The sequence below is a fragment of the Euprymna scolopes genome, chromosome 8 (assembly GCF_053919585.1).
Source record: "Euprymna scolopes isolate OS-2025 chromosome 8, ASM5391958v1, whole genome shotgun sequence".
NCBI lineage: Eukaryota > Metazoa > Mollusca > Cephalopoda > Sepiida > Sepiolidae > Euprymna > Euprymna scolopes.
In genome coordinates, this window is record NC_136489.1 from 71874211 (window position 1) to 71898598 (window position 24388).

Below are 24388 nucleotides of genomic sequence, written 5' to 3' on the forward strand. Positions count from 1 at the left end.
TCATTTTCTGTAATCGTTTCAGCTGCTTCGTCATTTGCCATTTTATCCTCTATTAATTCTTCAGCTAAAGTCAGTTCATTTTCTTCCACTGCCAGAGTCTCTTCGGCAACACTTGGAATACTTTTAATTTTTGAATCCTCTTCTGTTGTTATTTCTAAATCATTTTCCTCACTTGCATCTGCTATATCATTTACTGTCATAATTACATCTTCTGCAATTGGTATTGGCTGTTCTGTAGATTCGCTAATTTCTAAATCTGAATTCTGACCATTTAATTTATCTTCTAGTTCTGCTTCTTCTAATTCAATGGAATCTGTTGGAATTGAAACAGCAACTTCTGTTTCCTCTTGCATAATTTCATGTTCTGCAGGAGAATCGATACTGACACCGGAAACAGGCACACCCGACTCCTCAGTGACTACGATGACGCGGTCTTCATCCAATGTTTCTGGAAGTTCAACTGGTATATTGTCCACTTCGTTTTTCTCATCAATCACTATTTTTTCATCAATCTCATGTTCGTCTAAAGCTATATTCTCTGTTGGAGTTATGTCTTTCGCAGCAGAAATTAGCATTTCCTCGCCCTCTGTAAGAATCGGTTCGGAAACCTGAGCAAAGTCAACGTCTTCTGATTGTGTGTGTGACGCTTGCGTAATTTCGGGCAAATTTGTGTCGTCAAGTTCGACTTCTAGTGGACATTCGGTAGATTTTATTTCAGAAGGTAAATCAATGTTGTCAGTATCAAGTGTGTCTAGTTGTTTCTCAATATCCTCTACTATTTCACACTGATCACCAGCATCCACTGTTTCAGTGAAACTTGGTAAGTCCTCGTGAAAGACATTATCTGGCAGGACATTACACTCAGCTTCAACATTATTTTCAGTCTCATTCAAATTAAGGTCAGTCTCCTCAAGATTTCCTAACTGAGTTGTAATTTCATCTTCGCCTTCAGGATCCACCACAATCTCTTCTTCAGTCTCAACTTTAGGTTCACGCTTCTTAAACAGATTTTCGAAGAAACGTTTCACCGGATTCTCTTTCTTTTCATCTGACTTTGATGTTTCTTCAGTTATTTCGATTATTTCTTCATCGTTCATAGTAATTTCAACACATTCCTCTTCAGGTTTTGTTTGATTATCAGACAATTCTTCCTTTAAAACCAATTCTTCCTCTTCTTCTTCGTCTTCGGGATTAATTTGAGTATTTTCGAAATTGTTAAGATGCTCTTTTATTTCATTCGAATCTGTTAGATTCTCTTGATTCTCCATCGGGATTATAGAAGGTATTGTGGATTCTGAAGTCTCTTCAACTTCTGATATCCCAGTTACAGTTATATCTTCTATTTCCCGTTCTACGAAAATTTCACCTTCATCAAATTTTTCCGGAAGATGTACACCAACTTCTTCTTCTGGTAAAATATCTTCAAACTCATTTGGCAACTGAACTTCAAATTCGGTGTTTTCTTTTCCTTCTACTCTTTCTTCTGTTTCTTCTTTTTCTTCAAGTGTTTCTTTGACTTCTTCAAAATCCCTCTCCTCCGTTTTCTCTATCGGATCTCGTTTTTTAAACAGATTATCAAAGAATCGTTTAACAGGATTTTCTTTCTTTTCTTTTGGTTTTGGAATTTCGTCAATAATTTCTAACATTTCTTCATTTTCTGTAATCGTTTCAGCTGCTTCGTCATTTGCCATTTTATCCTCTATTAATTCTTCAGCTAAAGTCAGTTCATTTTCTTCCACTGCCAGAGTCTCTTCGGCAACACTTGGAATACTTTTAATTTTTGAATCCTCTTCTGTTGTTATTTCTAAATCATTTTCCTCACTTGCATCTGCTATATCATTTACTGTCATAATTACATCTTCTGCAATTGGTATTGGCTGTTCTGTAGATTCGCTAATTTCTAAATCTGAATTCTGACCATTTAATTTATCTTCTAGTTCTGCTTCTTCTAATTCAATGGAATCTGTTGGAATTGAAACAGCAACTTCTGTTTCCTCTTGCATAATTTCATGTTCTGCAGGAGAATCGATACTGACACCGGAAACAGGCACACCCGACTCCTCAGTGACTACGATGACGCGGTCTTCATCCAATGTTTCTGGAAGTTCAACTGGTATATTGTCCACTTCGTTTTTCTCATCAATCACTATTTTTTTATCAATCTCATGTTCGTCTAAAGCTATGTGCTCTGTTGGAGTTATGTCTTCCGCAGCAGAAATTAGCATTTCCTCGCCCTCTGTAAGAATCGGTTCGGAAACCTGAGCAAAGTCAACGTCTTCTGATTGTGTGTGTGACGCTTGCGTAATTTCGGGCAAATTTGTGTCGTCAAGTTCGACTTCAAGTGGACATTCGGTAGATTTTATTTCAGAAGGTAAATCAATGTTGTCAGTATCAAGTGTGTCTAGTTGTTTCTCAATATCCTCTACTATTTCACACTGATCACCAGCATCCACTGTTTCAGTGAAACTTGGTAAGTCCTCGTGAAAGACATTATCTGGAAAGACATTACACTCAGCTTCAACATTATTTTCAGTCTCATTCAAATTAAGGTCAGTCTCCTCAAGATTTCCTAACTGAGTTGTAATTTCATCTTCGCCTTCAGGATCCACCACAATCTCTTCTTCAGTCTCAACTTTAGGTTCACGCTTCTTAAACAGATTTTCGAAGAAACGTTTCACCGGATTCTCTTTCTTTTTATCTGACTTTGGTTTTTCTTCAGTTATTTCGGTTATTTCTTCATCGTTCATAGTAATTTCAACACATTCCTCTTCAGGTTTTGTTTGATTATCAGACAATTCTTCCTTTAAAACCAATTCTTCCTCTTCCTCTTCGTATGCTGGTTTGTCTATGGAATCAATTTGAATATTTTTAATTTGCGATATTTCATCTTCACTAAGTTGTAACTTATTTACAACTTCAGATACATCTGTCTCTTTACTTTCGACCTTTGTTTTTTGTTTTTGAAACAAGTTATTGAAGAGACGACTTACTGGGGTTTCAGTTCTCTTTTTGGCTGCAGTCTTCTCTTGAACCTCTATTATTTCTACGTTCTCCTCTTTGCGTTCTTCAACTTCATCAGCTTTATTTTTTTCTTTATTTTCGTCATTCAATTTTTGTCCGTCTTTTGTTGTTTTCTCGACGTTTTCCATTGATGTTTTCTTAAAATCCATTTCGTTGTCCGTTACTTTTTTTCCATTACGAACGTCTTGGTCGACTAGAGTACTTTTATCCTTCGCAATCATCTCTGCAGTCATGTGTGTTTCTTCTTCCGAAAATGCAGACATTTTTGCTTCCGAAGTCTGGATAGGATGTTTATCTACTGATTCTATGTCTTGTATGTTTGTATTTTCGCCGGCAATCTTGGTTTTGATCACTTCATCTGTCAGTTCAACATCTAGTTCAATAACAGATTCAATACTCTGTTCACTCCCTTCTTCTGTTCCGTCACTATCTTCAATGTTTTTATTTATTTTATTTTTTTCCACAAACTTTTCCATTTTTGCCGGGATATTTTCGAAAGTATTGGTTTGTTCGATTAATTGCTCCTCACTAGTTATCCTCTTTCCATCACCTGAAGTAATATCTTGTGTTGGGATTATATTTTCTTTGTCAGAAATTGGCAATCCTTCAGATTCGGCAATTATCGGATCCAAAACCTGAGTTAAATTGGTGTCTTCTGATTCTTTTTGTGGCAATTGGGGAGTTTCGCCGAAAGCCGGATTCTGAATTTCGATTTCAATTTGCGTCTTATTCGTCTCGTTTTTCGTTGGTAAAATAATGTCGTCGTCGCATTCATGTGTTTTGGTTTCAATATCTTCAATTACTTCACTTTCATCACGTACTGTTGAAACATGAACGGCAGACATATTTTCTCCTGTTTCAACATTCTTTTGAATCGGCACTTGAATTTCGTTTTCTTGAACGGGGGAAATCTTTACTTCAGTTCCGACGTTGGGCAATTGAATTTCTTTTTTTTGGTTGGCAGAAAGCTTTTCTTCAGTTTCGTCATGGGCTGCAATCGGCATTTGGATTTCGCTTTCTTGAACAGGGCACATCTTTTCTTCAATTTGGACATTGGGTTCAACCGGCATTTTAATTTCGTTTTCTTGAATGGCAGGAAGCTTTTCTTCAGTTTCGATATTGGCTTCAATCGGTATTTTGATTTTGCTTTCTTGCCCATAACAAATCTTTTCTTCGTTGGGTTCAATCTGTAGTTGAATTTCGCTTTGTTGAACGGCAGAAATAGTTTGTTCAGTTTCGATATTGGATTCAACCGACACTGAAATTTCGTTTTCTTGAACGGCAGAAATAATTTGTCCAGTTTCGATATTGGATTCAGCTGAGTCTTGAATGTCGTTTTCTTGAACGACAGGAATCTTCTCTTCAGTTTCAATCTTTGGATCAGGTTTCTTAAGCAATTTACTGAAGAAACGACTAACTGGACTCTCCTTTTTATACCCTATTGGATTTGCTTTTTCTTCTATTACTTCTATTTTATCTTCCTTATCTTTATCATCAGGAGGCACTTCTATTTCTATTTGCTCTTCTAGCAAATTATCATTCAAACCGGTTTCATTTTCTTCTGTCACTGTGGCATTGATGTCGGCTGGAATATTTACTAAATCATTTTTAACTTCGACCAAATCTTTCGCCTGATCTTCTGAAGAAATATTATCTTCAACGTTTATATGTTCATTATTATTTGCAGTCTCTTCTGATGATTCGCAAATATTCGTTTCAGAAGTCTGTGCAATATCAATATCTTCAAATTCTGTTGCTTCTGTTTGAGGGATCGCTTTGTCTGGGTCAACATCCGTAACACGTCCACGTTTTCTATTTCCTTCTGTTGGTTCTGAGATATTTGGCGGAGTAGGTTCTTCTTTATGTAATGCTTTTGTCTCTACAATACACCCATCTTCATTATCTGTCAAGTCGGTCAGATTTTCAGGATTATCATTTGACTGGGCTGGTGCTTCAAGTTCCTTATTTTGATCGTCAAAAGTCTTTACTTCAATCTCGACTGGGAGTTCGCGTTTTTTAAACAATTTATCAAAGAAACGACTGACTGGACTTTCTTTCTTAGTTTCTATTGGCTTTGGTGTTTCCTCTTTTATTTTTATCACTTCATCCCGGTCCTTGACATCTTCAATAGTTTCTTCCTTCTCGTACAGATCTTCTGGATGATTTTCGACGGAAACTGTCTCATTTTCTTTCCTAGGCACGATTACTTCCTTTCTATGTTGTTTGTCTGAATCTTTAGAAACTTTATAATTGTCGTCAGCAACTTTTTCATCATTGCAAACGAAGACGAATGACTCATTATTTGTATTTGGATATTCTTCCGATTTCAAATCGGTTTCAGTTTGATCCTTTGTATTTTCAGTTACTGAGACTTCTATCTTTTTGCAAGTTGAATTCACATCATCGCCATCTTCATTCGTTTCATCAGGTAACGCGTCCACTGTTGTTAATTCCACCATTTGGCTTTCTTCTTTTAAATTGTCCTCACCTGACTGTGTTTTGATTTCTTCTGTGGCAGGCGAATATTTTAATGGACCAGTTGCAATATTCTTTGTCACATCTACATTTTTAGAAAATATCATTTGTAACTTCCTACGAATCTTCGAGAATTTTTTCAGTCCCGGTGTCTTATTAGCAGACACAACAGTGACATCTATGTCGTCCTGGCTTTCATTGGAAAAAGATGAAGACGGTGATTTTAAACCAGAATCATCAGAGATATTCTTTTCAGAACACATAGATTCTGATTCTTCCCCAGAGTCAAGCTTGAAAGGTTCGTTTCTGAACACTGAAGATCGCTGTTCGGTTAGTTCGTCTGATTCCTCATCCGTCTGATCCGTCTTGCCGATCGCTTCTAGTGATAACTCTAGGGAATCAACTTCCATGTCAGTATCTTCATTGTCACTGATTTGCTTCAAAGTGATATCGGCCATTTCCTGTTGGTCATCTGGTTCCAGATGAGATTTGTCAGGGTTTATCAAGAAGAAGGGATCCGCTTTTATCTTTTGATTTAGTTTGGTCTTTTCATTCTCGTTCGTTTCAATCTCGTCTTCTGACATTGTTTCAGCATCATCGGTAATCGTGCGATTTAACTCTAACGAGTCCGTTTCCATGCTACTCGAATCATTTTCAGAATATTGGGATTCTTCGATCGTTTCAAGCAAAGGAACATGGCGTTTCAAATCACTTTCTTCGTTTCGTATAAATGGTTTGACTGGTTCTGTTGGACATTCAATAGTACTTTCATTTAAAGAGTCAGTCTCCACTTTTTCCACCGGACTTTTAATATAAGGCTGTGTTTCCACATCTACAGGATTTTGAATGTAGTGTTGGGTTTTGACTTCCTCTGTCGGATTTTGAATAGAAGGTTGTGTTTCAACTTGATTTGCCAATATTTGAATGGGAGGTTGTGTTTTAGCTGTTTCTACCGGGTTTTGACTAGCAGGTTGTGTTTCGATTTCTTCTCCCTGATTTTGAACCGAAGGTTGTTCTACGCCTTCTTCTGTCGGGATTTCAACTGCTGTTTTTGTCTGAACATCATCTACCGGTATTTGACTGGAAGGTTTTATTTCAATTTCATGAATTATAGGTTTCTCTTGCTCTGCCATTGAAGGTTTAGGACTTGTTGGTATAAGTGAATCTTCTGACTCAGGAGTTGACTTGCTCAGTTGTTCGATTGCATTTTGGGGTCTTTGTATTTTTGACGGGCTTTTTGAATCGGGTGGCAAATCTTTTTCTTCTGAGAGCTTTTCTGAGGTCACACAATCCTGAAAAAACTCTTTTATTTCGGATTCAGGAATTACATATTCTACTGACTTGCCTTCGCTTGTCAGAGAATCTCCCGTATCATTTTGGTCGCTTACCTCTCCATCATCAGTTGAAACCGAATTTGGAGAATGTGGTATAATTTTTTTATGAATTGGTTTAAAGTCATCAATTTCTACTGGATCTGCGACCAGACGTGGAGCCAATGTTTCGAAGTCTTCTTCTTGTTGCCTCTTGTGTAAATCTTCAAGCTTCATCTTACATTCTTCAGGGAAATTCTCTAGACTTTCATGTTCGTCGGTGCTCGTGATTGTGCCAGAATTATTGTAAATGTCAGGAGATCCTTGTCTTGTGCTATCGCCTGATTCAAGTTTTGTAAACGTACTCGAGCTAATTTTAGAACATGGTGAATTCCGTTCCGAGGAATAAATATCTAAGTTTGAAACCGGACTCGGATTCTCAGATTCTGTTCTGAGACTCGAAAGTGGCCAATCATAATAATTGTCTGCATTCATAGTTTCCGATTCGTCATCTGTGACATGTTGGCTTTCGTATTTTTCAGGCACATCAGACGATATTTGACTTGCTGGAGTCTCAGATGGCGATTTGATTACCGATGTTGGAAAATTGTTTTGCCCTAAGATTGGTGTATTATCGTCACTTTGTGTACTTTCTGTGGAAGATAACGCATCATCATCTTTGGGATGAAGCATCTTTGCTGCATCTTCTGTATGATTCTTGTCGCTGTCTTGGTTTTTATCACCCGTGATGATATCCATGGATGTTGATTTGTCAGGAGGTTTTTCTACTTCCGGCAAGGGATACTCTTGCGAAAACAAATTTTTTTCTCGTTCTGTAACGGAAGGTTTAGGACTTCTTGGTATGCGGGAAGCTTTCGACTCGAGATTCGACTTGCTTGGTTGTTCGGTTGCGGTTTGCGGTATTTGAGACAGATTATGAGAATCTAGCGGCAAATCTTTTGTTGCGTCTTCTTTTGGGTCATTCTTTGTTAGAGGTTTATCCGGAGCAGGTTTTTGTTTGATGGGAAGACGACTTTTAGATGATGATTCCGGACTATCGGATGAATCCGACTTTTTCCGTGAAGGGTAAACTGGACTGCCTTCAGGATCGGTCGGCGTCACTGTAAAAAAGTAAAAGCATAGTTTTAATAAGAATTATAGCGAAACAAATTTATCATGGAAACACTTAATATATATTAGGCGAACCATGACCTGTTGAGTCAACATTGGTATTACATGCATTTAGTGCCTTCAATAAAATTAAATATATACGAGTAGATATGTAAGTTTATAAGAAGGCTGTAGCAATGTAGAATGCCAAGTTATTAAAATGTTCTTACGATGTTTTTTATTTTTTATTTTTTATTAAAAAAACGACGTTATTCTCGAAATATCAAAGACATTTACTATCCTGGTTATATTAAACAGTAGATCCATACTTACTATATGTGATTGATTTTGAAAAAATAAATAGATATACAAAGATTTATAAAATCAACAAGACCTTCATTCGTTTGTCTGTTTTTGTCAATCCGTCACATCATATTATAACTCCGGTATTCTACATTGCTACAACCTACACTTGTTACAGAGAGAGAGAGAGAGAGAGAGAGAGAGAGAGAGAGAGAGAGAGAGAGAGAGAGAGAGAGATAGGTGAGTAAACGTGGAGTGTAGACACGTTTACCAGAACCGAAGGTCAGCTGATCAGATTACGTATGAGTGACGTGGTCAGGTTGGCTAGATCTGGGAGATTTGATTTGGGCTTTGAAGAAGACGGACGGCTTTCCGTTGTCTCCCCCTCTTAACTGGGTAGGGGGAGGAGACGAACGCTGACGTGTGTAGAAGAAGAACCCACACAGGCCGATTTCACTTCCACCTTCTGCAGGACCTCTGGGGAAAGTGAAATAAAAACTATAAAACCATTTCATCGTCTTGGAGTGATAAATCTTCGTCAAACAGGTATCAAGTCTTCATCCAGGATGAGAAATTTCCAGATGGTCCAACATCGAAGAAGCAGAGGTAGGTTCTGAAAATACATGTCACACACACGATTCCCTTTATGATAATCAAACACACAACCATTTATATTAGAGACAATCATACGCACACGGAATCCTTTTATGTTATACACCAAACGTAAATGGTGCCCTCAATGATAACCCTAGTGAGAACTCAGATGAAGAACAATATATAACAAATGTTCAATTTGGTGCCGTAACTGACCAGACCACCTAGCAAGGGTGGGTTTAAAAGACGCATCACCGATGCGATAATCGAACCTGTGTTTAAAAAAATACAGACGTGGGCATTAAGTATGGCTGGCTATGATTGCACCATACAGTACCTGAAAGGAAAGGATAACGTCTGTGCGGATCTCTTATCCCGTGCGGTAAATGCGAGTCGGGATGAAGACGATCCACCAGTAGAGATAGATGATAGAAATTTTACGGTGGGTGCGATAAACTCGAATCGTTTTGAACCAAGAGAGTTTGCATCGCATAAGGATGACGAAGACTCACCGGTAGTAAGCGAGCGTCCTACACTATCAGGTTTGGATATGTGTAAAGAACAAGACGCCGATAGTCAGATCGTCGAATTAAAGAAACGGTTCAGGAGCGGTAAAACGTCCAAGATGGAAGAAAAAAAGTACATCATAATGGACGATATCGTATATTATTTATCGCAACCCGACGACGATTCTGTAATTAGATTATATATTCCGTTACATTTAAGGATGAAGGTATTGAATCAATACCATGATGAGAATGGTCATATGGGCGTGGAAAAAACGTTCCACTCCATTAAACAGAAGTATTTCTGGCCTGGTTTGTTCAAGAAGGTAAACGAACACATAGGGAAGTGCGTCCCATGCCAGACCAGAAATTTGAGGAAGCAACAACCTCAAATGCAGGAGACCGACATGCTTTCTTTTCCTTTTGCTAAGATTGCATTGGATATTTCCGGACCCTATCCGAGGACTTTGTCAGGCAATCAATACATAGTCACGTTCATCGACATGTATAGTGGTTGGCCTGAGGCTTTCGCTGTGCCTAATAAAAAGGCAGAGACAGTGGTGCATCTTTTAATTGAGGAAATATTTCCCAGATTTGGTGCACCATTGCAGTTACTTACGGATAACGGACCGGAGAACGTCAATGGGATCATGAAAAGGGCATTAGAAGAGCTTAATGTTGATCACGTGACCACCTCATTTTACCACCCGCAAAGTAACGGGAAAATAAAAAGATTCCATAGGACGATGCATGATGTACTAGCAAAGAAAATAGGGGACAATGACCGTTCGTGGGACATGTACTTGAGTCAGATGCTGGCTGCTGTAAGGTTTCATGTCAGCGAAACAACGAAGTACTCCCCCTATTACTTGCTCTATAATAGAGACGTTGTCTTGCCGTTAGACAACATACTGAGTCCGCGTAGAATTTACTACGGAGAAGAGGATCACGAGATCGCTCTGCAGGACATGCATCGGACCTTTACATTAGTCAGGAATAATGTAAAGAGAGCTAGGAAAAAAATGATAGATAGGGCCAACGAGAAAACAAAAGCAGTCGATTTTCAAGTTGGTGATTTAGTTTATTATAAAAATAATAGGAAAAAGGGAAAGCTAGACGTAAGATGGTCTCCATATTATGTAATAATAGAGAAGACGAGACCAGTCTCGTATAGAATTAGAAGCCAACTGACGGGGGCAGTAACAAAAGTCCATGGGGAACACCTTCGGAAAGCAGAACTGGAGGAATGGGATATCCCCAACAAGCAAGAGGGCTGTAGAAAAACTACCCTGTCAGAATCGGTAGAGGATAGTAGTTCAGATCAAGAATCCTCTAGTGGGGAGGAAGAAAATTATCCCCAACAGAGCAATCGCCATCAACGAGAATCCCCAAGTCAGGAAAACAGGGTCCCGTTGATGGAACGGAAAATAATCACACGCAGCATGACGGCTGAAAGGGCTAAAGAAGTTGATGAAATATCGAAGGAAGATATATATAACTTAGTGCCCAGGTCGTGCGGAGTTGATTATGATAGTAGGGATCAGCCAACCGTAGCTAGGGCTAGCACGGGGGTTGGGAACTCAGGTTATAATCGAACTGCGGGTCGGGAGCGCGGAACAGGATGTTTGGACTGGGTAAGAAAGTTACTCTGTCGATGTTAGGCAAAATCCTTATCATAGGGAGTTCGGAGTTGCCACCAACATTTAGAATCCTGGCGTTCTGGTCGAAATTTTTGTACTATATCTGCCCACATTTTAAACAAGTAATTAACATGTTAGAGTATTTAGTTAATTAGTCATATTAATTAAAGAGCCGAGGTAGTGGAGAATATTGGACAAATCGACCACTTCGGTAAAATTGGTAAATTTGCAGCGTATATTTTGCTGTTAAGTGCGGCCGATGCACTTATACCGAAGAAGACCTTATGCTTTTCGTGTTGCTGTTTATTTTTATTTTTTTTTAAGTTAAACGAAAAAAAACAGAAAAAGGGATGAAAAAAAAAAGAAAAGAAAGGGAGGGATGTTATGTAGCGTTTGGCTAGGGCCAACCGATACATAAAGATTAAAATAAAATCCCTTTTTAATAACTTGATAGGTGGACTTCGAATGTTGATAGTCCACTAGCATGAATTAAAGAAAAAGAATTCTCAGTGTAAATAGAAAAAGTCGGACGATCGTAATTGTTGACAAAACGAAAAAGCAGGTTACAGGAATTCGCATATTTTGCACGGCATTCTACGGAAAAGCAATGAATGGAATTTCCTGATGACAGGTGAATTTTCGGCACGTGCAGAAGTAATCGTCCGACTTTTTAAATAAAACAAAAACGTGCTAAGGACTCACGTGGAAGCCGAGACCTAAATATTCTGTTGGTTATATGTAAATTAGCTCTAGGACACGTGACGTCAGAAAGTTGAGCTGAATGCCATATAAGGAACAGACGCGCGACAGATAACAGAGCTAGCAGAGAGAAGAGAAACAAAGGACAGAACGTTGCTGAAGACCGGATCGTTGAAACGTCATTTCCCTCCTCAGATCACTGTGAGAACACTGTTACTATCGCGGTGAACTTCAAAACCACCAAAAGAAAAAAAAGACGAACTGTTTAAATTGTAAATGTGTATAATATTGTAAAATATAATTTTATACAAAAACAAACGCAATTGTGACTTACGTCTTTTATGCATATTGTTAAGTTACGGCTGATCGTTCTAAGTTGTCAACCGATTTGTTTTCAGGTTCAACGTTGTTATGACATTTTTGACAATTGACGAGAGGCAAGATAAGGAAAAAGTGCCCGTCTAAGGTGAGATAACTCACTAGTCTTAACTCGTTGTCATGACAACCGCTTAGTAAACAGGTGAAACCACGGACGATCGACGTAATTAAAACTGCTATGTGCCACGACCAGGGGGTCCTACAAACTACTACGATTCCCAACCTGGGGGCCACACCACAATACAACACACTTACACTTCCCTTTTAAATATATAGATATTTTTATAGTAGATATATTTATCAGTAGATTATATAGCATACATTAGATTTGCAGAAACTTTATAACCATTTAAAAACATTCTTATTTACAATACTTTTACACGTTTTGTATTACTAGCAAAATATTTTGCTGCCTTAAGCCTCGACTCAATTTATATAATTCTAACATTTATATATGGACGTAATCGACAAAATGTCAATAAGATTATGAGACATTTTTCTGCTTATTGCATCGTATGCCTCACGCCCATATCTAATACAGACAGTGTGTAAATAATCTAACACGTCATGAGAGTGTTAGTATTATATAAACTAACGAACATATGCTACACAGTCTCCCCAAAGAAGAAGTAATGCCTTAGAGTCCAGGTTCTCAACCGGAGGTAAATTTACCACTAGGGGGTATGTGTGTGTGTGTGTGTGTGTGTGTGAGTACTAATCCTATTCGGGTTTAACCGACTTCCTCCGAAGGAGGAAGTTTCATGGGAATATGAAATTCACAAGCGATCCCCAGCCGCATGTATATCTCTGTCAGGGGAGATGACGACGTTAGGTTTTTGCAACTCTTGCGGGGAGGTGTCGACGTCCTCCTACATACAGCGCCTGGAATTCCCAAATTGGTCACCCATTTTAGTAATGACCAGGCTCAACGTTGCTTAACTTCGGTGATCTGACGGGAGCCAGTGTGTCAACGTGATTATGCTGTATAAAAAAATGATATAGTCGGCGATAAATAAATGAAGTACCTAATAATTTAAAAATAATTATTTTCATATTGTATCATGTCTAATAAACGTACATACATACATTCATATGTCCAATATGGCGTTGACGTCGATATTGTGTTGGATATAAAACTATTTTTTTTTTTATAAAACTTAGACGATCATTTCTCTTTTGCCTTCCTGTTACCTGAAGTCTGGGTGATAAACAGCACACCCAAATCTCTAGTACTCTCCACCTTTCGATAATCTTTGCAAACGAATTTGCGTTATCGCAACAGCCGCTTGCTATTGACTTCTTGCTGGCAGCGATCATAGTTCTTCATTGGAATTTGGGTGGAAACAGGTCTTCCCAAGGTCCCATTCATCTTCGCACTTTGGAAGTCTGGTTAGTGCTTTCTCTCCTCTGTATTTCCATTTTCCTTGACATTTCATAACTATTTGTTGCGGCATCAGTCAATGCCGAAACTACATGTTTTAGGGGGGAATGAGGGGTCGTAACTTACAATTTTGTGGTTTCAGTTTTCTGGGTTCCATGTATTTCCCTGTATTTTGGTTTACTTTAATTGTAGTTTCCACATGGTTGCTTTGCATTTGTAGCTCATTCAAAATTAAGATTAAAGCTGTTTTTAGCAATACCGTCTGCTATATAGTCTCAGTTTTCCCTTGATTTCAATTTCTCCTATCTTTGGGCTGTTCCTAGTAATTTTCTAATTATTGGTATTATATTAATTTTCTTTCTTCTTCTTCTTCTTCTTCTTCTTCTTCTTCTTATTATTATTATTATTATTATTATTATTATCATTATTATTATTATTTTGGAGTACTTATAGTTTTCGTTGATTATAGTCGATAGTGTTGTCTGGATTTTGAGTGCAATTAGATATTCTAGTACTCTCCGTTCCACTTCATTATTATTCTTACTTAGCATTATCACGTTACTACGAATTAATTACTGATAACAGGCGATGGTTTTCTCCGGAATCTGAGTGACTCTAAGTCTCCTAAACATTTTATTACTTCCAGTCATGGTTTGAGTGGCTTACCTTTTTCAATTTTTCTATCCTCTCAAACCTTTCACCGATTACTATTAATTTTTTAATGGAAATCATTCCACACAAAAAAATGAAGCCACTTGATGAAAATAACTAAAAAAAAAATTACTTCAAGGTCAAGCACTAGCCAACAGTAAGTTTTAGATGGATAGGTTCCGACTCAGAAAACATAAATTCTTCTTTTACAGAAATATCGCTCATTGAATGTGAGAACTAAAGGACAAAATTAAGGAAAGCAAGAGTTAGGAGTCTGCTGAAAATATACCCTAGCTTCACTTTCTATTCTCATCATTATTATTTCCCATTCACTAGTTCTCACACGAGTGATCGCGTACCGGCAAAAACAAAACAAACAAAAAAAAAACAGGTGTCTTTTCCTCAAGTTCAAGTGACAACAAGTATCCTTAGATTTCCAGTACTGTGTGTCATGAGTAAGTTGTTTGAATCCATATAAACTATTGAAGTAGTCAACCACCTCAGCAGAAATAACCTTCTTAGTGACACGCAATATGGTTTCCGTTCTAGATCTACAGCAGATGTCCTAACGGTTATATCTCATAGGATTAGCGAATCTCTCGACAAAGGGTTCCTTTCTAGGGCAATTTCTCTTGAAATATCAAAGGCCTTCGATAAGATATGGCATAAAGGCCTACTTCACAAGATTTTCAGCTACGGTATAACTAGAAATGTTTTCTCAATCATTAAATCATTTCTCTCTGATAGGCTTATAAGAGTAGTGGTTGATGGGCAGAAATCAGAGGCCCACAGTATTAATGCTGGAGTCCCCCAGGGGTCCATCCTGGGCCCAACTCTCTTCCTGATCTACATTAATGAACTCCCAAAACACATACTTAAATCATTCGTTGACATCTATGCTGCTGACACGACCATCTACGGCAGCACATCAAAGGCCGTAAATGACAATGTTCTTTCTGATTCTCTCTCTTCTGATCTTGAGCGCGTGGTACAGTGGAGGAAGATGTGGCTGGTTACCTTTAATGCATCTAAGACCAAACTCCTATCTTTACATCATCAACGCTCTGATCCCCATCTGGCATCAACTGAAATGTCTAGGGGAGGCCCCATGTTTTGACAAGCTTCTGGGTTTGCCCTTTACTCCTGATCTGAAATGGAACACGTACATCAAGTCTGTTCCCAAGGTCGCTGAGAAAATGGTGGGATCCTTCTACCGCTCTAGAAGATATTTCACTAATGATGCAATTTTCTATCTATATAGCCAAGTACGTCCAAGGATGGAGTACTGCTGCCACATCTGGGCAGGAGCTGCTAAAAACAGCCTATCCTACCTTGACAGAGTACAAAATAAAATTCGGGCTTAGTGGGGAATGCCCTTTTCTCTTCCCTGCAACCTCTCTCCCACAGAAGAGACGTTGCGAGCCTATCTTTGTTTTATCGTTATTTCCATGGAAAGTGCTCGTCTGAGCTTTAATCTCTGTTCCCACCTCGCTAATCTTTCACGAAAAACACCTGTCTAGCTGAAACCACTGTCAATAATTTTTCCCACTCTTTATCTGTGCCTAAATCAAAACGTAGATTCCATGAACAAAGCTTCTTTCTTAGAAATGCACGCCTGTGGAACTCTCTTCCGTCTGCCTGCTTCCCACCTTACTTCAACTTGTATGTCTTCAAGTCCAACATAAACAAATTCCTGATGAACCGCCCCTTAACTTTATCAAATCTCCAATACTAACGAATAACACAACACTTGATTGATTACTGTACACACAATAACCTTTATCCCCAAGTGGCTTTTAGGCCTTGATAAGTGGTGACCTCCATGTAAAAAAAAGAAGAAAATTCCACTCAGTAAAATTTTCAAATTCTTGAATGGATTTGGTTGAATGCTAGAGAACATAATCTTATAACTTACCGGCCATTTTGCTTTTATGCAGTTTAGTCGATTGTAGTGGTCTTGGCAGGGATGAAGGAGTTTGTTTGTCTTTGAGACCTTTTGATTTTGCCGAAGATACGTCTTTGTTGGTATCCTTTTTATCACTGTCTAGACGTTGGCGAGCACGAATTTCCATTCTTTCAGCCGTCGCTTGAGGTATATGATCTACAATAGCATAAAAAAGATATCAGCTTAATCGATAGAATCTGATATTCTTCCATTTTACACGAAAACTACAGTGCTTGAAAAGTACATAATTATGCCACAAACACAGACTATTACGCAACCTATTTCATCTTTAATGTTTGTAACAAAATGGAGAAACATAGTAATCGATGTGTACAGCTTAAATTCATAATGTGGAAATTTATATAGAAAACAATCTCTCTCTCTCTCTCTTTATATATATATAGATAGATATATAAGTGAAAGTGTCTGTCTGTCCGTCTGTGTGTCTGTTTGTGTACATTTCCCTACGCAATAACACTGTCAATTTTTAGTCTACAGACTCGAAATTTTATATACAGTGTACTGAGATTTGGGGTCATAATAGGGGTCAAATTTTAAAAAATTGACCTTTTTTTTGCTCAGCATACACCTCCAACCACCCGGGCAACGCCGGACACCCATGCTAGTATATATATATATATATATATATATATATATATATATATATATATATATATATAAGTGAACTTGTGTGTATATGTGTGTGTCTATCTGTCTGTGCGCCTGTGTACATTTCCCTACGCAATAACTTTGTCAATTTTTAGTCTACAGACTCGAAATTTGATATACAGGGTACTGAGATTTGGGAAAATCTATGTGATCGGTTTTCGGCCAGAAAGTTGGCTGTTAAGAGGTAAAAGTTTAAGGATTTGACTTTTGAAAACTCTACCAAACTCCTCCGACAATTTTGGGTCTACATACTTGAAATTTTAAATATAGGTTCCGTGGACATAGATCTAACTTAATAACTTAATTTGAGCCCAAAGCAATAAATTTTAAGGGGTCTTAATAGGGGTCAAAGTTAAAAAAATTGACCTTTTTTTTGCTCAGCATACACCTCCAAACACCCGGGAAACGCTAGTATATATATATATATATATATATATATATATATATATATATATATATATATATATATATATAAATGAACGTGTGTGTGTGTTTCTGTCTGTCTGTCTGTATGTGTGTCTGTGTGTCTGTGTACATTTCCCTACGCAATAACTTTGTCAACTTTTAGTCTACAGACTCGAAATTTGATATACAGGTTAGTGATATTTGGGGAAAACTTTGTAATCAGTTTTCGCCCAGAAATTTGGTTGTTAAGGGGTCAAAGTTCAACGATTTGACCTTTGAGAATTGTACCAAACTCCTCCGACAATTTTGGGTCTAAACACTTGAAATTTTAGATATAGGATCCTTGGACATGGATCTAACTTAATAACTGATTTGAGCCCAAAATAATAAATGTTAAGGGGTCAAAGTTAAAAAAAAATTTGACCGCTTCGGTCTCTACCAAATTACACAAACAATTTCTGGTCTAAACATTTGAAATTTTACATAAAGGTTATTCAGAGATAGGGCAAGCTATATAATCGGTTTTGGTCGAAAATTTGAGCTACCAATATATAAATGTATGTATGTATGTTTTCATGTCTGCCGAAAACTTTCGACAGAGGCGACGGATTTTACAAAATCAGTATCGTTTTGAAACATTGGCTAAAAACATTCATATCTTCACCTTCAACTGGACACTTTTCTACAGGGGGAGGGCGCTTTTTTCGCCGATATTTTTGAAAGTCATCCTCTCCTTCCGATTGTCTAGCCTAAATTAAAACCTACGTCACCTCCGGTTAGGCGTTGGTCGTAACAGCAAAGAAAATATATAAAAGTGAACGTGTGTGTGTGTGTGTGTCTGTGTACATTTCCTTACGCAAGAACTCTGTCAATTTTTAATCTACAGACTCGAAATTTGATATACAGGGTACTGAGATTTGGGAAAATCTATGTGATCGGTTTTTGGCCAGAAATTTAGCGATTAAGGGGTCAAAGTTCAGCAATCATCCATGTAGAAGGTTCTATTTATATCAGGAGTAAGTTTCCTTTACTATGTTGTTGATTTTTTTAATATTAAATAGGGTTGTTGATAATATACTACCCTGTGGCACACCTTCCTGTTTATTTATATCGCTTAGAGTAGACCTTATGCGTACCTTGAAGGTTCTGTTCGTTAAAAATTTTTGAATAAATTCTGGAAGTCTACCTTTAAGTCCAAAGTCGAATAGATCTTTCATAATTCCGAATTTCCAGGTAGTATCGTAAGCTTTTTCTAGATTGAAAAAGACAGTTGTGGCGTGTTCCCCTCTTATGAAGGCTTCTCTGACATAGCATTCTAAGTTGACCAAATGGTCAAGACGTCCACGATTTTTTTGATAACTACACTGTGCATTGGTTATTAGTTTGTTTATTTCTAAATACCAAATTAGGCGATGATTTACCATTCGCTCTAATGTTTTGCACATACAACTTGTTAGTGAAATTGGTCGATAATTTCCAGGATCTGAAGAATCTTTTCCTGGTTTTGGTATTGGAATAATCGTTGTATGTTTTCAAGATTCTGGGAACTTCTTTTTTATCCAGATGTCGTAGATTTTTAGTAAAAGTTCCAATGAAGTTTTTGGAAGTATTTAAAAAAAAAAAATAGTAGACCTCATCTGGTCCTACGGCTGTGTTGTATGATTTGTCTATGGAATTTTCCAATTCTCTTATTGAAAAAGGTTTATTATATTTTTCAAAGTTTTTGGAATTGAAGTTTAGCTTGTACTCTTCAATATTTTCTTTGATAGTTTGGAATTCTTTGTTATAGTTTTTTGAAGTAGAGTTCTCTGAAAATGTTTTTGCTAATTTGTTCGCTATAGCCTTCGTTTCTGTTATTTTGGTATTTTCAGTAAAAAGATGTTTAATTGGTATCGGGTTATGTTTTCCAGAAATTTTTTAACCATTTCTCAAACTGTCTTTGGTTTAGTGGAAACATTGATCTTGCTGGCATATTCTTGCCAGCATTCTTTTTTGGCTTTCTTTATTATTCTACGTGATTTTGCTCTATGCAATTTGTATTCAATTAAGTTGCTTGTTGTTGGTTCTTTATTAAATTTTCTTAATGCTGCTTTTCGTAGATTTATTGATTCTTTACATTCTTTGTTAAAACATGGTCTATTCTTTTTTTTTTTTCCTGAAGTAGTGTTTTTGGGAATGCACTCTTCTCCTATTAATATTAATGTTTGTGTAAATGTTTCGATTGTATCGATGTTGTTTTCTGTCAATTGTTCTGAGCAGAGATTCTTGAATTTTTCCCAGTTGGCTTTGTTAAGCTTCCATCTTGGTGGATGTTCAAATATTTTTTCATGGCTTCTGAGAATGATTGGGTACTGATCATTACCACAGGCATCATTGAATACGCTCCAAGAAAATTCCAGATAAGTGGAAGGGTCACATATAGTTAAATCAAGCGAACTAAGCGATCCATTTGTTGGATTGATGTGAGTGGCTTCTTTTTGGTTGAACAAGCATAGATTATTTTTATTTATTAGATTTTCAATTTTCTTTCCCTCTTTATCCATTTCCTTGCATCCCCATAAGGTGTTGTGACAATTTACGCCCCCCTAGGAAAATAAAGGGTTTAGGTATTTGCTCTATTAAGTTCTCCAATTCATTTTCATGTATTTGTTCATGTGGAGGTGTGCATAAAGAACAAATGCTTATCGGTTTGTGTAAATTTGTTTTTAATTCAATTTGGCTCTGGGTAATGTTATTTTTAATGAATACTGATACACCACCAGAGGCTCTAAGTCCTGTATTATGAATGTAGTTATATTGTTGATAATGTTTTATATTCAAATTGTCCTCTTCATTAAGGAAGGTTTCTTGGAGACAAATACCCAAAGAATTCAATTTAGTTTGCAACAATAAAATTTCATTGTAATTTGCTTTCAATCCACGTAATTTTTGTGGTCTTTCTTTTGATCGACTTGTATATTTTAAAATTCATTGTTTATGCTCCCCACCCTCCTCGGAGTCCAATATTGGGGCATGTTAAGGGGGAAATCCATTCGCCTTGTCATGCCAGGGATACATAAAACAATATACATATCTCAAATGGGAGCTATGCGCACCTATATTCCTTAGGTTACACAATCCAAGTAATTTGTAGTAACTTCCGGCACGATACAGCCATGCCATGACTTTATTCATTTGGCACATTTGACCCTAGCCACTGCCTTCTAACACATGGAAAAAAGGGGAAAATATGTACATAGTTTACGGTGGTACAGGGTAGAAATGTATTTGTTACAGTTTGGAGGAAATTGATAGAAAAGTAGATGTGTTAGGGCTTGACGTAACTGGCCGATTGATCGGATTGGGCCCCTCCGACCGCCCGTCTAGCCTTGTACGAGACTAAAGTGAAGTATTGCAACTGATACCTTTAATTTTCCTAGATATCACTTGCTCAGCCACCAGGTTCCTTTTCCTAGGCATTACGGGTCGCCACCCACAGCCAACAGGTGGCCCCATCCAGAGGCTTTTACTCTCTGCAGGAGGATAGTCGGTGTATTCTAATGCCCCACCGACGGGGTTGGAAAGCAGGGAAGAAAAAAGAAAAGAGAGAGGAAGGGGAAGGGGGATATTGTTATTGTTTTTGTTTTTGCAGAACATAATTAAGTTTAAAAAAGAGAATAGAAAACAAAAACAGAAAGTCGATGTAGGTGCATTTCGTCTCAGGAAGTCAATAGACAGCCTGATCTGGTAGCACCAGTGGGGTTGGAGATTGCGCACACCTGCCACAAAATTTCACGCGAAGGCACATCTTCGTGGGTATCCATAGTCTGTCGAAGGCTGAAGGAGCCTATCCTGTATATATATATATATATATATATATATATATATATATATATATATATATATATATATATATATATAGTAAGTTATGAAAATATACATGACAATTAAGCCACACAGAATATTCCGCGTTTCATCCTCGTGAAAATTTGTCAGGCCTATGCATAAGCCTGACGAATTCTCACGAGGATGAAACGCGGAATAGTCGATGAAGCTTAATTGCCATATATATTTTCATAACTTACTACCTAGTTCTACCTATGTATTGAGCACTGTTGAAGTAAATACTGAAAATTAACGTATAAAATTGTACCTTCGTATATCAATTTATGATTAAATGAAGTATATAGTTCATGTGTAGCACGAATAAATGTTGTTTTTATTTTGGACAACGTTCGTCCTACGGCGCATAGTTTAATAAACGCACCTCGACTTTAATATGATTTGAGACACAACATGTCTTATAGTTAGATAAATTAAACCTGGGACAATTTTGATGACGTGAAATGCTTCCATGATTGCGGAATGAGGAACAAGTAGGTGATTTTATGAGATATTATAATCACTAGATGGGCAAGGAGTGCAATATAATAATATTAATGATGTAACAAAAGACCAAATAAAGAAAAACGATGTTGACAACACTGGTGGTTCGTGATTAATATGTTCATCAACAAATGTTAGACGGACACAAACAGTTCACAAATATCGTTTCTAACAAACGCGTACGTGTGCATATGTGCGTTGTCACGAGTGAGTGATCAAGAAATAATCCACAAAACAAAATATTTTTACATACGTGCGTGGTCGCCAGTCTTTTATTTTTTGATCGTTGTATTTCCATGTGTGGGCTGTGATTGTTGATCTTCTGTTATAGCTCATGCGTGGAACACAATGTATACTTGTTGGCTTGGACAGGTTTTATTTAGAGAATAGTTGTTCATGGGAAGAGAGACCGTTCTAAATCTGATTACTTGTTAACTTGCTTTTCTAACTTAGTCTTAAGATGATCGACGCATGGGCAGAGTCTGTAGGAAATATTCATTTGAGATTCTCTATACGTTTTCAGACGTATATCGCCTCTGTTGCTTCCCGATTCCGACTACTAGAAAAATCTGTTCTCTCCCTCGAACACCTGCTGTTATCTCTATGTCATATCATTCTACACCTATATTTTTAGCGCGGTTTGTCTAGAGAGCTAAGCTTTGAACTCCCCCCTCAATCACACTAACTGAAATTGGGTCTATTTCCGTTTGCCGCTGACAGATACTATGTAACCGTTACGAAATTCATGCTCATTAATATAATCTCTACTTACTGGCTTAGGTTACTAATATATTACTTACATGGTAATGAGCGAGAGAATATGCTATCTGCATCTCTATTTCTATGTATATGAATAACGCACCTGTATATAAATTAAAACAAAAACTATACTTATTTGTAATAAAAATGTCTTCCTTTATTTTAAACATGCACAACAAAGATTCATTGGAAGATTTTTTCAAAGAGAAACAATCAAAATGAGGGAAACGTATAATCACTAACCCAACACACACTTTCCGTTCATTACACGAACTTTTTCACATATGAGTAACAACTGACACTAATGATTATACATAATAACCTGCTCGCATCTAGTGAATTTTTATTACTCTTTTTTCATTCCAAGCAATGCATATTACCACTTAGAACGCAAGGGGCTACAATTTGGGATCGAGTTTATCAGAGAGAGATAGTTTTACATTTAAAATTCTGCAGAATAGTAAAGCTAGGAAAACAGGAAACAGGAAAGGAATTCCAAAGTCTAGCCGCCCAAAGGAAGGAATTATTGGAGTAGAAGGCTTTCGAGCATCTAGGAACTTCAAAAATCAAGAACTATGATTTGTTACTTGTCAAGTTAGTCGGGGGTATGCACATCGAGGGGCGCAAGTGCTGTTAGTTCATCAGAGCACATTCCATTAAGGTACTTGGATCCGACATTGCAGCGATGGGACACGGCTTAGAGCTGGGCTGACAGTGCGGGACTTATTAGATATGGGGCTGTTTTTTGGCTCTAAGAGTGAGAGACTAGTGGTAGATGCACTAACCCAAATGTCGCAACAATACTCTATACATGGGCGAATAGTGGCTTTGCAAAGATATATAATGCACTCTGATGTGAGAATTACATATACAGACCCCCATGATAATCGCAAATATAGCTTGTTTTTTTAATAACAAAAGCTATTTAATAATCCATTTTAGCTTTAACATATGTAGAAAAATATATTTCAAAACTCACTATTCCCTGATTTGGACTTGCTGCTCTGATCTTGAGATTTTGACGCCGATGGAGTAGCGGGCTGTGAAGCCGATCGTGTTGGCCGGTTTGATTTGCTAGAATCGGACTCACGGGCCTGAAATAAAACAAAAGTTAAGAACCCGTTAATAATAATGAATTGTCGGAAATGTTCTCATAAGAAGTAAAGCATCCGCTAGACTTTGATTGGAAAGGAGTGGCCATAGTTATCATCTAGCAAAATGTTTAACTTTATATTGACAGAGACGGCTTGAAAGAGATATAAGGAAATGAACCACCTTACCTCGAGATGTCTGATTAAATAGTTGTTTGCAAAATGTTCTGGCGCTAGTTTGAACGACGAGTTTTATCTAAAGGAGAAAACTAGCATTTAATACTGAAAGGTTATAATTTAGGACGTTGAAATGATTTATACTGCATAATCACGTTTACACATCTGTTCTCGTCAGATCACCGAAGTTGACGTTGAGCCTGGTCAGTCCTAAAATGGTCATCCATTTTGGAATTCCAAGTGCTATATCTGCTCTTCGCTTATCTCGGCATTGTCGTCTAGCATTTCTCCTTGCCACTTAACTCAAGCAGTGTCGATTCAGGAAAGGTGTGGTTGGAGATTGCACAACCGTTGCCGCACAATTACATGTGCAGCTTCCTTACAGAGGGTATTCATTGTACAGAGGCATCGATGAAATGATTTCTTATATAAAAAATACCGAAATATTTTGTAATCATAGAAAAAATCTTAAACGACGTTAATTAGCTGGTTCAAATTTTCAATCAGAATTTGAACCGCACAAATGGCACAAAATAAAAAAACGAGTTCGGTTTAAATTCTCAATATCGTATGCGGTTATTACTTTAAGAACAAATAAAATTTAAAGAATAAATGTTTCATATATCTATTTATAAATATTTTGACGTAATATCCATTTGCAGTACTTAAATTAAGGACGTATCTTGACTTTCATTGTTCTTTTTATCGGCAAAAAATGATTTATTTATAGCACCATACAAGGTGCGTGCAATAAGTAATGCCCCTGACCCACTTCCCATAGGAGTAGAGCAACAAAACTTGGCACAGGTATCAGTTTTTCTCTACATAGGAACCACCTAGAGTTATGCATTTCTCCCATCGTTTGATGCAGGTCTGGAGACCGTTTTTGTAGAACACCCCAGGTTGGTC

General features: G+C 37.4%; 1 protein-coding gene and 1 pseudogene across 1 annotated transcript in view; both read right to left on the reverse strand.

Moving 5' to 3' along the window:
- The window catches only part of LOC145283614 (uncharacterized), a 181805-nt gene that overhangs the window by 87790 nt on the left and 69627 nt on the right, over nt 1-24388 (reverse strand). The window contains exons 4-6 of the mRNA XM_080132555.1: nt 23191-23305; nt 15984-16169; nt 1-7927 (exon numbers count right to left, since the gene is read on the reverse strand). The exon at nt 1-7927 is cut by the window's left edge and continues 34070 nt beyond it. Coding sequence (XP_079988681.1) covers nt 1-7927; nt 15984-16169; nt 23191-23305 — 8228 coding nt within the window. The remainder of the gene's footprint in view (nt 7928-15983; nt 16170-23190; nt 23306-24388) is intronic.
- LOC145284115 (5S ribosomal RNA) lies at nt 12907-13025 on the reverse strand (annotated as a pseudogene).